This window comes from Leptopilina boulardi, unplaced genomic scaffold (genome assembly GCF_019393585.1).
Source record: "Leptopilina boulardi isolate dan_hultmark-lab unplaced genomic scaffold, ZJU_Lbou_2.1 LbouV2_240, whole genome shotgun sequence".
NCBI lineage: Eukaryota > Metazoa > Arthropoda > Insecta > Hymenoptera > Figitidae > Leptopilina > Leptopilina boulardi.
This window is the reverse complement of record NW_026137797.1, coordinates 94,853-109,171: the sequence shown is the minus strand read 5'-3', so window position 1 is coordinate 109,171 and position 14,319 is coordinate 94,853. Positions and strand designations below refer to the sequence as shown.

Below are 14,319 nucleotides of genomic sequence, written 5' to 3'. Positions count from 1 at the left end.
AATTCAAAAACTATTTTATTAAATTCAATAATAATTGATTTTTAGACTTTCACCAACAATAACAACATTTTAGAAAAGTATGGATTAAATTCGAGAACTTTTAATTTTTTGTTCGGACATTTCAGGAATTTTGCCTCATATGTGACGTGACGTTGTGCCATGGGGGAGGGGGGTGTCGAAAAGGATCAAAAATTGCGTGACGTATTGATGTGCACGACCCCTTATCTTATAAATTTCCTAAATCCGAATGATTGTGCAAATCTATACATAAACGCGATTGTAAAACAAAAAGTAGGAAAGTAATATAATGCGACAGCATTATTACGTCCTGTAGCCATGATTAGGTGTCAGAAGTATGCAGGGAGTACACTGTCTTCTACAATATATATCAAGAACAAGCAAATCGGCGATACATAAGCTTCGAGTATCTTCGTTGTTAGAATTTAGAAACATTTTATATATTATACACAGTAAAAACAAAATCTGAAACCGAATGTAAGCTTACTTTAATTTTTAACTTATTTTAAGCAAGAAACTTTATTTAATAATGAAAATTAGCTTAAAATAAGAGTTAGTGGTTCTCTTACTATAAATAAGCTTATAATTCGACTGATTTTTAATTCACTGGTCTTAAGTAAAAAAAAGACGACAGTGACTTTTTAAAAGTCTTTACTTGAGCTGGGTGTCAGTCCGCCGAGTCTTAAAGTGGTAGTTGTGACGTCACAGGCAAAACGTCTGTTGTGAAAACGCCATAGCGTACGCGTACAGTGAAGCGTGTTTGAGAAATGATTTTCTCGTGTTTTAATTTTGGTTTTATTCATTTATAATTCACAAGAATGGGTTTTTTTACTGGGTTTTTAATATCGGATATTCCAGCAAAGCACGCATATCTTTCACCTTTGTCTCAGCTATACTATTTAGAAAAAAAGTCGCTAAATATTACCAAAAGTACAAAACTGTGTGGAACTTGTTGGAAGAGCTTAAATTATTCTAAACTGTTAATTCCTAACTTTATATATATATATATATATATATATATATATATATATATTACGTATAATGTTATTTTTTAAATTTAGTTTGCAGAATTGAAAATGAAAATGACAAGATTTTTTTAAATATAAAAGTTCCTCGTCATTTTCATTTAAATAATGCAAATTTATAAATTAGAAAAAATTGTTATAAGTAATATAAATATATATATATATATATATCAAAATTCTAATATGCTTTTAAGTCATAATTTAGGATTATTATCACACCAGGTTAACGCTGAAAGACAGTCTGTAAGGAAGCTTAATTTCAGCCCTCTTTTAACATAAGACTAAATGATAGTCTAAAACCTAACTGAATTTCAGTTCTTCAACAAGCTTAGAGCTAAATTTCAGCTCGTATGACATCTTACTTATAGTAAGATAAGGGTATTCTTTTTAAACATTTTTTGAGTACTGATTTTCAGTCAATATGATCTACTTCCGTTTACATCTTGAAAAAAGACAACTTATAAGCTTAAAAGAAGATTTTGTTTTTACTGTGTAGAGCCCGTTTTCACCGTGTGGATGAATTTAATCCTCCGAGAGGTTGAAGGCAGTAGATATATTCTGCGGAATTCCATTCTGGGACGTTGTCTTGGACGGTTGTGTTTTGTGTTTCTTGTGATATTTTTACCGCTTACTTTTCACACGCGGCTTGTGTTTGCTGCCTTATGTGTTATTTTAAATCTATTCCAATCTGCTCTCTTGTAAAAGCTGAACCTCTTTAATGTAAGGATCGAGTGTTGATGTGGACCCAGCTTTATGAGGACTGAGATGATCAATTTTGCTGCACTCCGCTTTCCTATTTTCTGCATTTCCTTTTCTTAATTCCACACATTTGCTCAATTTCATAATCATAAAATTCTAATTCTTAAACGTTAAACTTATTTGACTTTGTTTTTAGTTTGTAATTTGCTAAAACTCTGGAATTGATCTAGCTTCGGTTTTTATCGTGTTTCCTTTTTTTTTAATAAAAAAAAGAGAAAAAAAATTTTTTTTTGTTCTACGTATTCTTTCTAAACGGCCTACAAATGAATGAAATAAAAAGAATGATGCACTTACCTCTGATTTAGGTCTTCCTTCCTCTCGTATCAATGATAGGGCTTCTAATACCTCCGATCCTCCTGTGATGGTAGTTTGGTATCAGGATGACCTCGAATGGCATAACGAGGCAAATACCCCTTTTTATAACACAAGTAGCCCTGCTCCGTACTTAGTCCTTATGGAGAGTACTCATTGTGGCAGGAATATAGGTAAAATGGATCCTGTATCTGTTATTGACTTTCTTTCTCCCTACACACGTGGTAAAAAGACTGTTACTAGAAGTGGTAAGAATCAATTGAAAATTGAGTGTGAAGATTCGCGGAGTGCAAACAGTCTTGTGGCCTGTCAGGATCTTATCCTGGCTAGATTTAAAATTTTTATTCCCGAATCATTTCCTAGAAAAAAGGTTTTACAAATGCTTTCCTCTCTTCTAGATCCATTAAGGACATAATTCGTATTTGCGAGGATGGTGATTTAACGAATATTTTGAACATAAAAAGAGTAATCGATCAGGGCAATCATATTTTAGATAGAGACGAGTTTACCTTCAATGGTCCTTTAGTCCCTAGGAATATTCAGTTGGGCGGATATTTGATCCAAATTACCCTTGTCATACAACGTCCGAGGAGATGCTTCCGCTGCCAAAGATTTTGTCACGTTGCAAATCAATGCAGATCGGCATACCCGTCTTGTAAATTTTGTGCGGGTAGACATTTTACCTCGGTATGTCCAAATGGCCGTCTGCCCCCTTCTTGCAACAATTGCAAAAAGAATCACATGGCTTCTTCCTCTGATTGTCCTATTTTCAAACTAGATTTCGGTTTCCTCAAATTCCGATATACCACGAACTGTAATAAAGATAAGGCGAAAATGTCCTTTTATGCGGAAAATCCGGACCTCTTAAATAATATTGCCTTATGTGAAGAAATTTCTCCTCCCCCCTCTCCACATATTTCTGGAATTAATCCCTCCACCTCTCTGCATAACTCTGGAGATGTTTGTCAGAACTCATCTGCTCCAACTGTAACTGAGACTGGCACATCTACTCCCCGCCGCTATCAATCACTGCCTATCGATCATGTTCTTGAAATTTCAAGGGCTTATAACAAACATCGTTTGGCTGAAGAAATTCAAGTAGTGAATTCTTTAATTGTTCTTAATCAATATAAATCGGTAATTCTTTCCGCATTACATGATAGGGTGTAATTATTTTTATGTTAATTTTTGTTTTTTGTTTTCTTTCATTAAATTTAATATTTATCTTTTAATAAAGTGAGTTGGCCACAGTTTTATTTTTCTTTGTTGTTGTTTTTCTTCGTTTTTTTGCTTTTTGTTTTGTTGTTCATTTTTTTTATTGTTTCTGCTTGTGTCTGACTGCAATCGTTAGTTTTTGTCAGATTTTGATAGCAATCTCTGATATTTGCTTAGTTGTTGCACCGCTTAGTTGCTGCCTTCTAATTATAATCATTTTGTTGCAGATTTTGAGGCGTTGCTCTGTTGCCGCCACATTATTATTAGAAATACTTTGCTGCAAGTCTTTACATGTTGCTTGTAGTTGCCAGTTTGCTTTTAAATTTCTTTAATATAGTTAATAGGTAGATTGTTTTTGGATCTGGTTGTAGTTCTCTTGTTTTAAACTTTCCAATATATATATATTTATATTTTTAATATGTGTCTTTGGATCTTCAACTATGTCCTTGAAAAAATTGATCAAATTCGGCAATTGGAACGCTCATAGTATTCTAAATAAACGTCCGGAAGTCAAATCTATTTTACACTCATTCGACCTGGACGTTCTTGTTGTTTGATACTGAAATTTGGCTTACTCCACGTACTGCTGTCTGGCAATTGCCAGGTTATTTTACCTTCAGAAAGAATCGTGTCAATCCTCAACATGGTGGGGGTGCTTTGGAGACGCTTGCTTTTCACCGAACTGTCAGTACGTCGAACAGACAAAATGTCGAATGGCAAGTTGTCGAATGGACAAAATGTCGAAAAGCCAATACGTCGAATAGACAAAATGTCCATTATTAGTCCCATAAATAAGAACAAAATCGATTAAAACGTCTCAGAGTTATGCATTTTTGAAAAAAAATTACTCAAAACTTTAATGCCTGGTAAAACCCACAATTTTGAAAATTTTGAAAAAAATTTTTTTGTATATGTTTTCTGTTATAAAACATTACATTTATACCAAGTTTAACAAAAATCGAAAGACCCATGACCAACATTGATTTTTTTTAGAAAATTTGACCCAACACCGAGACGCTTGCTATTCACCGAAATGTCAGTACGTCGAAAAGCCAATACGTCGAACAGACAAAATGTCGAAAAACCAAGACGTCGAACAGTGAATACATCGAACGGACAAAATATCGATAAGCCAAAATATCAAAAAGCCAAAACATCGAACAGCCAATACGAAGAAATGACAAAATGTCGAAAAATTTTATTGACTCAAGTATAATTATAGTTAAGTCAATAAAATTTTTCGACATTTTGTCAGTTCGACGTATTGGCTGTTCGTTGTTTTGGCTTTTCGATATTTTAGCTTATCGATATTTTGTCCGTTCGATGTATTGACTGTTCGACGTCTTGGCTTTTCGACATTTTGAGTGGTCGACGTATTGGCTTTTCGACGTACTGACATTTCGGTGAATAGCAAGCGTCTCGGTGTTGTGTCAAATTTTCTCAAAAAAATCAATGTTGGTCATGGGTCTTTCGATTTTTGTTAAACTTGGTATAAATGTAATGTTTTCCCTACCGAAAGAGTGGTACTGGAATGGTACTGAATTGGACTTGGCTTGAGTTCCACTTCAGTACCACTACCTGATAACCCATAAGAAGACATTTTTAAAGTACTTTAACAATAGTTTTAAAGGTATATAAGATCAACAAACCGTCTCTCGCGAAATACGTGTAAAACAGCAAAAAAAAACATAATAGTTTGTAGAAAATTTCTGTTAAGTTTGGAAATTATATTGCAATCCCTCCTTGAACAATAGACCCCTAGGTCCTTTGTCGAAGGATTAAAATTTTAACCCGAGTTTTATTGCTTAAAAAATTTGTAATTTTAATAACTCAACTTTAAAAAATATATATTCAGATTCGTTAATATTTCCAGATTATTAATATCTAAAATTTATCATAAAATAATTACATTTAAAAAAGTTATAATTTATCTCGTATACCTTAAGTTTGATAAAAAAAAGGACATCATTTTTGAATTTAGCTGACAAAGGAAATATCATATGCATAATAATGTATGAAAATAATATAAATCCATGAAAAACAAATATAATATTGAAATAAATATAAAGTTTTAGTTTAAACATATTGAAAAAGCTAGTCGCTTTTCACTTTTATGAGGGTATTAACGGTAACTCGACCCTTTTCGCAGGTAAATTTCCCAGTTCCATTTCAGTACCAAAATGCACCAAATTAGTACTGAGTTGGTACTGAGCCCTCAGTTCCAATTTCCCAGTACCAATCCAGTACCACTCTTTCGGTAGGGTTATAACAGAAAACATATACAAAAAAATTTTTTTCAAAATTTTCAAAATTGTGGGTTTTACCAGGCATTAAAGTTTTGAGTAATTTTTTTTCAAAAATGCATAACTCTGAGACGTTTTAATCGATTTTGTTCTTATTTATGGGACTAATAATTGTTTTAACAATAATTTTAATGCAATAAAAGCCAAAAAAAATTTTGAAAAATTGCCCCGAAAAAAGTCAAAAAAAATTTTGATTCCATTTTTTCGGTCTTAAGCACCCCTTCGATTTTTTTTAATTATGATATTTGGATTCCTTATCTTCTCCTGAATTTTTTCATAAAAAAAATTGCTGGAGACTTTAAAACTAACCGCTATATCGAACTTTTTGTCCTGCAGCGCACGTATTTTGCACTCACGAGAACGCGTCGCGTCTAAAGTCCATGTGTCGCACAATCTCAGTTTATTTTTTTTTGGTTAATCCTTACTTATATTTTGATTATTAAGTTATTTATATATTTACTAACAAAATAATAAATAAAATAAATAATCACTATCGTTATAAACATTTTATAAATAAATTTAACCACCCTCTAATTATCATTGTGGAAGATAAACCTATTAGGGTCAAATTTTCTAAAAGAAAGTTAATGTTTGCTCATAGTTGATATTATTAAGCCCTTAAAAGGGCTGATTGATATTATTAATTTTCTCTTTTTGTTATCTTTAGATGCAGAGTATACTTTGCACAGGATTTCTTTTTCACTTTTTGGAATATAACAATGGAAATTTCTAGTTCCTTTAATTGGGCAAGCTTGAGAAAAACGATTTCTTAGACGTTCTTCGTTTAAGTTATGTTCGACTGTTGTACAAAACATCACAGTAATGTTTTCAATCGATTTCAGTGACCATTCATAAAATTGTTTTGCTGTTGAAATAAATTCTTTATTTACATTTTGAAGACTTGCACGGGTAGCCATTCTTTTTAATGTACCTCCAATACCATCGCAGGGACTCTTCCCGTGTGAAGTTGCATGAAAGTGCCATTCTGACAAGATTTTGAAGTCATTATAGTGATAACAAAGGTTTATAAAATTATACTTATTTTTGTATTGACTTCCTGCTCCATCACTAATGTAAATCAGTTTTCTAATCAAATTGTCCATTTCCTTTAATTTCAGTATTAGTTTTTGAATAAATAAATTTATTGCATTTGCATCGTGCTTCAAATCTTCTGAAATTATTGCAAAACAATCATGTTTTACATTACTCCCATCATTGTAATAAACAACAAAGGGATGTAACGTAATTTGAAGTATAACAACTTGTATCTTGTATCTTGTATGACAACTTGGTAATTTTCAGAAAAATCACCCTTTACAATAAAATCACCTGGCATTAGGGATGATTTCAAATCTGAAAAATATTTGCTCTGCTGCTTACAAATGAAATCTTGCTTTAAGAGCACTTGCTTTGTTAAAAATTTCTCGATGAAATCATCAGCTGTATCGGTTAAGGTCTGTATCATTGTTCTATCAGTTGAAATCCAACTTCGATATACAACCGAGTTGATAAAATTATCGTCAAACAGGTTAATTAGAACATCAATTAATTTCTCAAAGCTAGTGCATTTGTCACATAAAAGGAGGTTACATGAAGGAGAGGAAGGATCACAGACCATGTACTTTAAAATGTCTTTATAAGAACCAAGAAATGATAACTTATCTTCTGCTTTCGATAATTTTTTCAATTCGGGACCATCTATCATCAGCTTAACATTTTGATGTATTTTACATACACAAACAAAATGTGTGCTATTACTACCAGCAAGGACGCATTCTTTGGGCCGAAGAGTGCTAAATTTAGTTAAACTAATTTTGCATCCGGAATCCTTTCCTGCATTCTTCGTCTCCATGATCAATGAACAAATCAATTCTCTTTCTTCTAATATCCCACCAGATGCAATGAAACGTAACCAGAATCTCCTTAAGACAATCACAGAAATCCTTCATTTACTGTTTAACCCTGAATACCAAAATAATGACTAATTTATCTAAATTAAATTTAATGCAATGGAATTGTCGTGGCGTCTTTAACAAGACACACGAAATTCAGAAACTTTCTCAACAATTTGATATACTCTTGGTTTGCGAAACTTTTTTAAAACCCAATAAAAGAGATAATTTAAATACTTTAAAACAATTTAATGTAATTAGACATGATAGAACAGTGAATAAAGGCGGTGGTCTCGCCATCGTCATTCGTAAAAATTTAATTTTCTCTAAAATTCACACAATCTTTACCAGAGAAGACGAATTCGAGACACTAGCTGTCTCAATCGATACTTCTTTGGGCAAAATCTTAATAATTTCAGTTTACAGAGTTCCTGGAAAACAAACCCCCCCAAACTATTGGAAACTATTCTTTAATTCAGTTAAAAATACAGGCTTTGACACAATTTTTATAGGAGGAGATTTTAATTGTCACAGCACACTTTGGGGCAGCCCTTATGTGTGTTCCAATGCACGAAATCTTTTTAAAGAACTAGATGACATCGATCTTATCCTTTTAAATGATAACTCTCCCACATTTGTGAGCCGTCCACCGAACCTGGCTCTGACTTGGATCTTAGTTTTATATCTCCGAATTTATACACATCCTCTTCCTGGAACGTTTACCATGATTCTCTAGGCAGTGATCACTTCCCAATCTTTACTTCACTAGGTATTTCAATACCTATCTCATCATTTTCCTAACACAAATACAATTTACGATCAATGGATTGGCATCTTTTTTCTTCCAAACTTAAAACATCTATAGAATTAAATTCAGAACTTTTAAACACTAATGATCCAGTTGCAGACTATAATCAATTCGTACACATTGTAGATTCAATAATCAACCTAGTTTGTCCACAACGTAAAACAACACAAAACAATAATAACGATAACCACAGATTACCAAAAAAACCTATTGTTCCAGCACCTTGGTGGAATAACAAATGTGATGAAGTAATAAAAAACAGAAAAGTAGCATTAAGAAATTATAAAAAACAATCAAATTACGAAAATTTTATCAAATACAAGAAGACAGATGCCATAGTTAAGCGAACAACAAATGAAGCCAGACGCCAATCCTTTAGAGATTTCTGTAACTCCCTAGATAGACATACCCCTCTCAATAAAATTTGGTCTGTAGTAAGAGCATTTAAAAATCGTTTTACCCAACCACAAACAGCCTCCTGCTCAGCAGAAAAAGAAACAATAGATAATTTACATTCACTAATAAAAGATCTTTACCCTCCTACCGCATTTTATGAAAACTTCCCAAACAACTTTTATAATAACCCTTTTTTAGAAACCCCTTTCACCTTCTCTGAATTAAAATTAGCTGTTAACTCAAGTAAAACTAAATCATCTCCAGGCCTTGATAAAATAGACTTTAACACAATCCAACACTTTCCTGACGAAGTTTTACTAGTTCTTTTATCAATAATTAACAGAATCATTACCAGTCGTAAATATCCTCCATCTTGGAACAATTTTCTTATTTTCTTCATCCCTAAATCCACACCCGGAAAATTTCGACCTATTTCTTTGGCTTCTTGTCTTTTCAAAATCACCGAGAAACTCATTTACAACAGACTTCTTTGGCTAATAGAACGCGATAAAATACTGAGTCCATATCAATTTGGATTCAGAAAAGGAAGATCATGTTCGGATAACCTCGCGCTAATTTCTACAGAAATATGGTCGGGTTTGTCCCAACGAGAATTCATTGGTGCACTCTTCCTCGATATTAAAGGAGCCTTCCCTAGTGTAATACCGAACATATTAGCAGAAGATCTTAGGACAATTGGCATTCCAGAATCAATAACCCGCTTCATATACGATTCAATTAAATGTAAAAATATGTTCTTCAAAATAAACGGCGAGATTATTGGCCCAAGAAACAGCACTATAGGCGTCCCACAAGGAAGTATCCTTAGTCCACTTAATTTCGGAATATACACAAGGGACCTAAACACTATTATTCCTGCAGATTGCAAAATTTATGAATTCGCGGACGATTGGTCTGTTATTTCCCGTTCTCATGATCCAAATCAAATTATTGCCTCCCTTCAAAACTGCCTTAATATAATGTCTGAATTTTTATCTGATAGAGGTTTAGAAATCTGTCCAATTAAAACCCAATTAGTTATATTTAATAACCAAAAACTTAACATAGACGATCCCACATTTTCCTTATCCCTAAACGAATTTACTATTAAACCATCACCTTCAGCAAAATACCTCGGTGTCTTTTTCCACGAATCCGGATCCTCTGATACTCATTTTAATTATCTCTGCGACAGAGTGACAAAAATTCTAAACATCCTAAAAGTCCTTAGAGGTACATGGTGGGGAGCAGACCCTTATCTGCTGCTTCACATTTATGACTCTTTAATCAGAAGTCTAGTAGACTATGGTTCACTCGCTGCAAATTTTAAAACTCACAAGAACTTCTCAAGACTAGAAAAACTTCGTAACCGAGCTTTAAGGTTAGCTATTGGTTACAGACAAAGTACTCCGATCAATGTGATGATGGCTGAATGTTGTGAGCCCCCTTTACGATCAAGATTTAATTTCTTTTCTAAAAAATATCTTTTCAGAATCTTTTCAAATTCAAATCACCCCTTACCAGCTAAATTATCAGAATTATCTCAACTCACTATTAACTCAAATGTTAGATTTAATTATCCTCTTTTAATTGCATATGAAAAAACGAAAAATTATAGCGAACTTATTAGAAGTAAAGACATCGATCCTTACTTCGAATTCCTCTTTGAGGATCATTTATTCACTCCCAAGATCGTCCTTAATTGGGGCAAATCACTGCAAGATTCCTCTAGCGCCTCAAATTTATTTAAAGATCTTGTTAACTACAACTTTCATAATCACACTTTATTTTTCACTGATGGTTCTAAATCAGAAACGGACAGAGTAGCTGGATGCGCTTCAGTCTGCCCTTCTTTGAATTTAAGTTTCAAGTTTAAAATTCAAAATCACGCCTCAGTTTTCTCACTCGAAGCATTCGCAATTTTATTCACACTAGATCATATTATCAATTCAAACCTATCTAATACAGTAATTTTCACAGATTCTCTTAGTGTTTTAAACAACCTAGCTTCTAAAAACATTTACCGAATTAAATCATACATAATTCTCACAATAAGAAACCGACTAAATGTACTGTCAAAATTGAACCGTCCAGTAACTCTCGTCTGGATCCCTGGACATACAGGAATCGACGGAAATGAGGAAGCAGACAAAGCAGCTAAAGACGCATCTACTGAGCCCGTTACATTGAACATACCACTCTCGTTTACTGATTTCTCATGTTTAGCCCGAAAACAACTGGTTGATAGTTGTAATACATATTTTCTGGAAATAGGTCAAAATAAAGGAACGCAATACATGCAATACTTTTACAAACCTACGAAGAAACCATGGTTTGCGAACTTTGTAGCTCGTAGACTATGGATCACCACAATTTGCCGAGTTAGATCCAATCACTACAATCTAAACTTCAGTCTAGCCAGGAAGAACATTGTTCAGTCAGGAAAATGTCCACAATGCCCGAACATCGAAGAAGATTTTGATCACATTCTATGGGCATGTCCCAGATTTGATCCTTTCCGACCGGACCTAATAAAAGCTCTCTCAAGAGCCCTAAAATGCCCTCCTCCATTTAGTAGTGTTCAATTTTTAAGTAACCCTATTCCGAAGATTGTCTCACCCGTATTTAGATTTCTGAAACGTGCAAATTTACAAATTTAGTATTCAGGAGGCCCAGAAATGTACTGATATCTATCAGTACAAAGAAGAAGTTATGTCGGGGACTTTCCATCCATTTACCTGGTCATGGCCAAATATACATGCGCAATGCAGTATGGGTGCCAACGTTAAATTTAATACTACTACTATCTGGTGTGTGCACTGGAGCTTAAGGCCGCACTCTCACCTCTCAGCTGCCTGCCTACCTGCAGGAGTTGTCATGGCAACGTGTACGAGTAACAGAGATAGTAAATTCAAATTTGAATTTTCTCTCTCTCTTACTCCTGCACGTTGCCATGACAACTCCTCCAGGCAGGCAGCCAAAAGGTGTGAGTGCGCCCTAAGCTAAATACCGGATGTTACGAAATAACCTGCCTTTACTTATCTACGTATCATTCTGCAAATCCTGGAATTACATTTATGTACTGGCTATTTGTTTTACAAGAGGTCATTTAACCAAGAAGAAGAAGATATATTCTGCGTTTGTGCAGAATTTTTTTATATAGCTGTATACAGTTTCTACGCAGACGCAGAATATATGTACTGCCTTGAACCTCTCGGAAGATTAAATTTATCCAAACAGTGAAAATGGGCTCTTACATGGGAACTTCCACATAAAATAGGATCATACTTTGTCGGTTTTAATTTTCAGGATAATTGTAATTTTCAAATATAATAAAAAAAATTTTGTATCATTTTCTTTTAGATATAAACTAATGAATATTATGATCGATGAAGAAACGTCAAATGAAATAACCGATGGAACAGAAATGTATAATAAAGCTCGTATATGTGTTATAACATACGTTAGATTACTTCAGTTTGTATATGATATTAATATTTATTACACAGTGAAAAAATAGTTTAGCAGCACCAGTTATTAGATAATAATATAGTTTATTATTGTTTACTAATATATTTAATTTTCTCTATAACAGAATGATTGATCAAGTGAATTCGTTTGCTTCAATTTGTTTACTTTTGACCGTGGGAATACTGATTATATTAGTGTCCTTTCATTGTTCTATGGTAAGATTTCTTTTCTATTTTATTTCTTCTTGAAAGACATTAATTTTTGTTCTTAAAAATCATGTCATGTTTTCTGCAGATTGTTTTCAACCAGTATGACACTAAATTTGTTCTAAAAGGAATTTCTATTGCAATAGGTCAAGTTTTTCACTTATATTTTAATTGTCTAACTGGGCAATTGGTTCAAAATCACAGTTCTAAATTAAGTACTTACATGTAAGTGAAAAATAAATATATTTTACACAGCAAGAAGATTGGGAGGATTGGTGAAATTCAAATGGAAGCTTCCAAGAAATTTAAAATGTCCACCTCAAAGAAAGCTATCATTGGAATCTAAAGAAAATCTCCCACCGCAATATCGAAGGAAGTTTCCAAATATTTTCCGAGAAGCTTCCAGTTAAAAATTAATAATTGTGAAAAATTAAAAAAAAAAACAATTTCTTGAATTTAAAGTCTCATACCTAACCGCACCATTTTTCAGAAACCTAGCATTGCGAAAGTAATGTTGAAAATAAATTGAGGGGGATTGGGGATCGAACGCGGGTTCAACAGATTCAAACGCAATACCCTAACCGAGATGATACACGAGCAACTGTCAGAAAAAAAATCTTGCCTTTACGCTGTGAGTGATTTTATTAGTTGACGAAAATGTCGGGAAATTTCAAAATTCATTTTTTATCGCGGCTGCATATATTAGTTATATCAATTATTAATATTATATTATTAAAATTACAATATATAATATGTATTTAGTTTAAGTTGTTTCTCGTAATATATAGATTTTAATAAAATGTATTGCTGACTATCAAACATTTTATTTGCTAAATTTAGTAAAGCAAAAAATGATTAGTACAGTCAAAAAAATCTCCGACATGTTTAACGTTAAAGAAATTGAAAGAAATAAATTTTTTTAGGAATTTTGAATAATGAAAATTTCGAATAAATGGTAAAAAAGCAATTTAAGAAACGAAAATTTTAGAAAATGTACAAAAAAATTAAAAGAAAAAGGATTACAATGAAGGAAAATTGTAGTCAGTATCGAGAATCTTGATAATTCTCATAATAAACTGAGATTTTAGGTTTAGCTTGTAAAAGTAAATAATAAATTTAAAAAATTCCAAATAAATGAGTATGTAAGATGCAAAACCATTGCTAGACAATTTGCTCGCACGCGTGCCGATTAACCAGCACGGCGTGACATCATTTGAGCATGAAGATGCGTCTTCATATGTGAAACACGTAACGCACGGCGTGTGAGTCACACGTGTGACGTTGAAATGCATGTTTAGTGCATTTAATTTCTATTTCAAAAAAATATTTTATCTTTAAATTATAGTATTTAAAAATCTATTTAATAGGTAAAAATGCGTAAATATAAAATAATACTTTTTCTTTCTCACTATTATTATTATTGTTATTATTATTATAAAATTATGTTTAAACGAAATTTTCCACACAAAAACTTTAAGGTTATGTTTAAGTATGCATACAAATTTAAAATTACCTATAAAACATACAACTATAATTGTATGATATAATATCTTTCTAATATTTATAGATATAACAAACAGACAATATAATAAATTTGTACACGGAATTTGTCTAAAATAATCGGAAAGATCGGAAACAATAAAACTTATAGAATCATAAATCAGACTTCTTAAAATAAGTAAAAACTACGGAATAAAATTTAAACTAGATATTTTACATATATAAATTTAATTTGAACAATTTATATATTGACGATTTCACGTGAAATTTATGCCCATGACATTTTAAATTCAGTAAATATATTTTTTTCTATCTTTATAGAAAAAAAGGTTTGAGAATTTTTTTATTATTTTATAAGTGCACAAATTTTCGCGTTATGAATTTTTAAAAATATGTTTTTTTCGAGTTTTTTAA

The 14,319-nt window shown here is 32.4% G+C and overlaps 1 protein-coding gene across 1 annotated transcript; it reads left to right on the top strand.

Annotated features, from left to right (window-relative positions):
* The first annotated feature begins 2,256 nt into the window (after nucleotides 1-2,256).
* On the top strand, nucleotides 2,257-11,388 carry LOC127280379 (uncharacterized). The gene is made up of 4 exons (XM_051303334.1): nucleotides 2,257-2,415; nucleotides 2,478-3,251; nucleotides 8,656-10,109; nucleotides 10,221-11,388. The coding sequence occupies exons 1-4, from the start codon at nucleotides 2,257-2,259 to the stop codon at nucleotides 11,386-11,388; spliced, it is 3,555 nt and encodes a 1,184-aa protein (XP_051159291.1).
* Nucleotides 11,389-14,319: the final 2,931 nt, after the last annotated feature.

Excerpts from the sequence above, each read along its gene's own strand:
- LOC127280379 (XM_051303334.1), top strand. The coding sequence starts at position 2,257 with ATGGAGAGTACTCATTGTGGCAGGAATATAGGTAAAATGGATCCTGTA. Across the intron at positions 2,416-2,477 it reads CGCGGAGTGCAAACAGTCTT|AAAAAAGGTTTTACAAATGC; the intron begins GTGGCCTGTCAG and ends ATCATTTCCTAG. Across the intron at positions 3,252-8,655 it reads TTCTTAATCAATATAAATCG|AAGACAGATGCCATAGTTAA; the intron begins GTAATTCTTTCC and ends ATCAAATACAAG.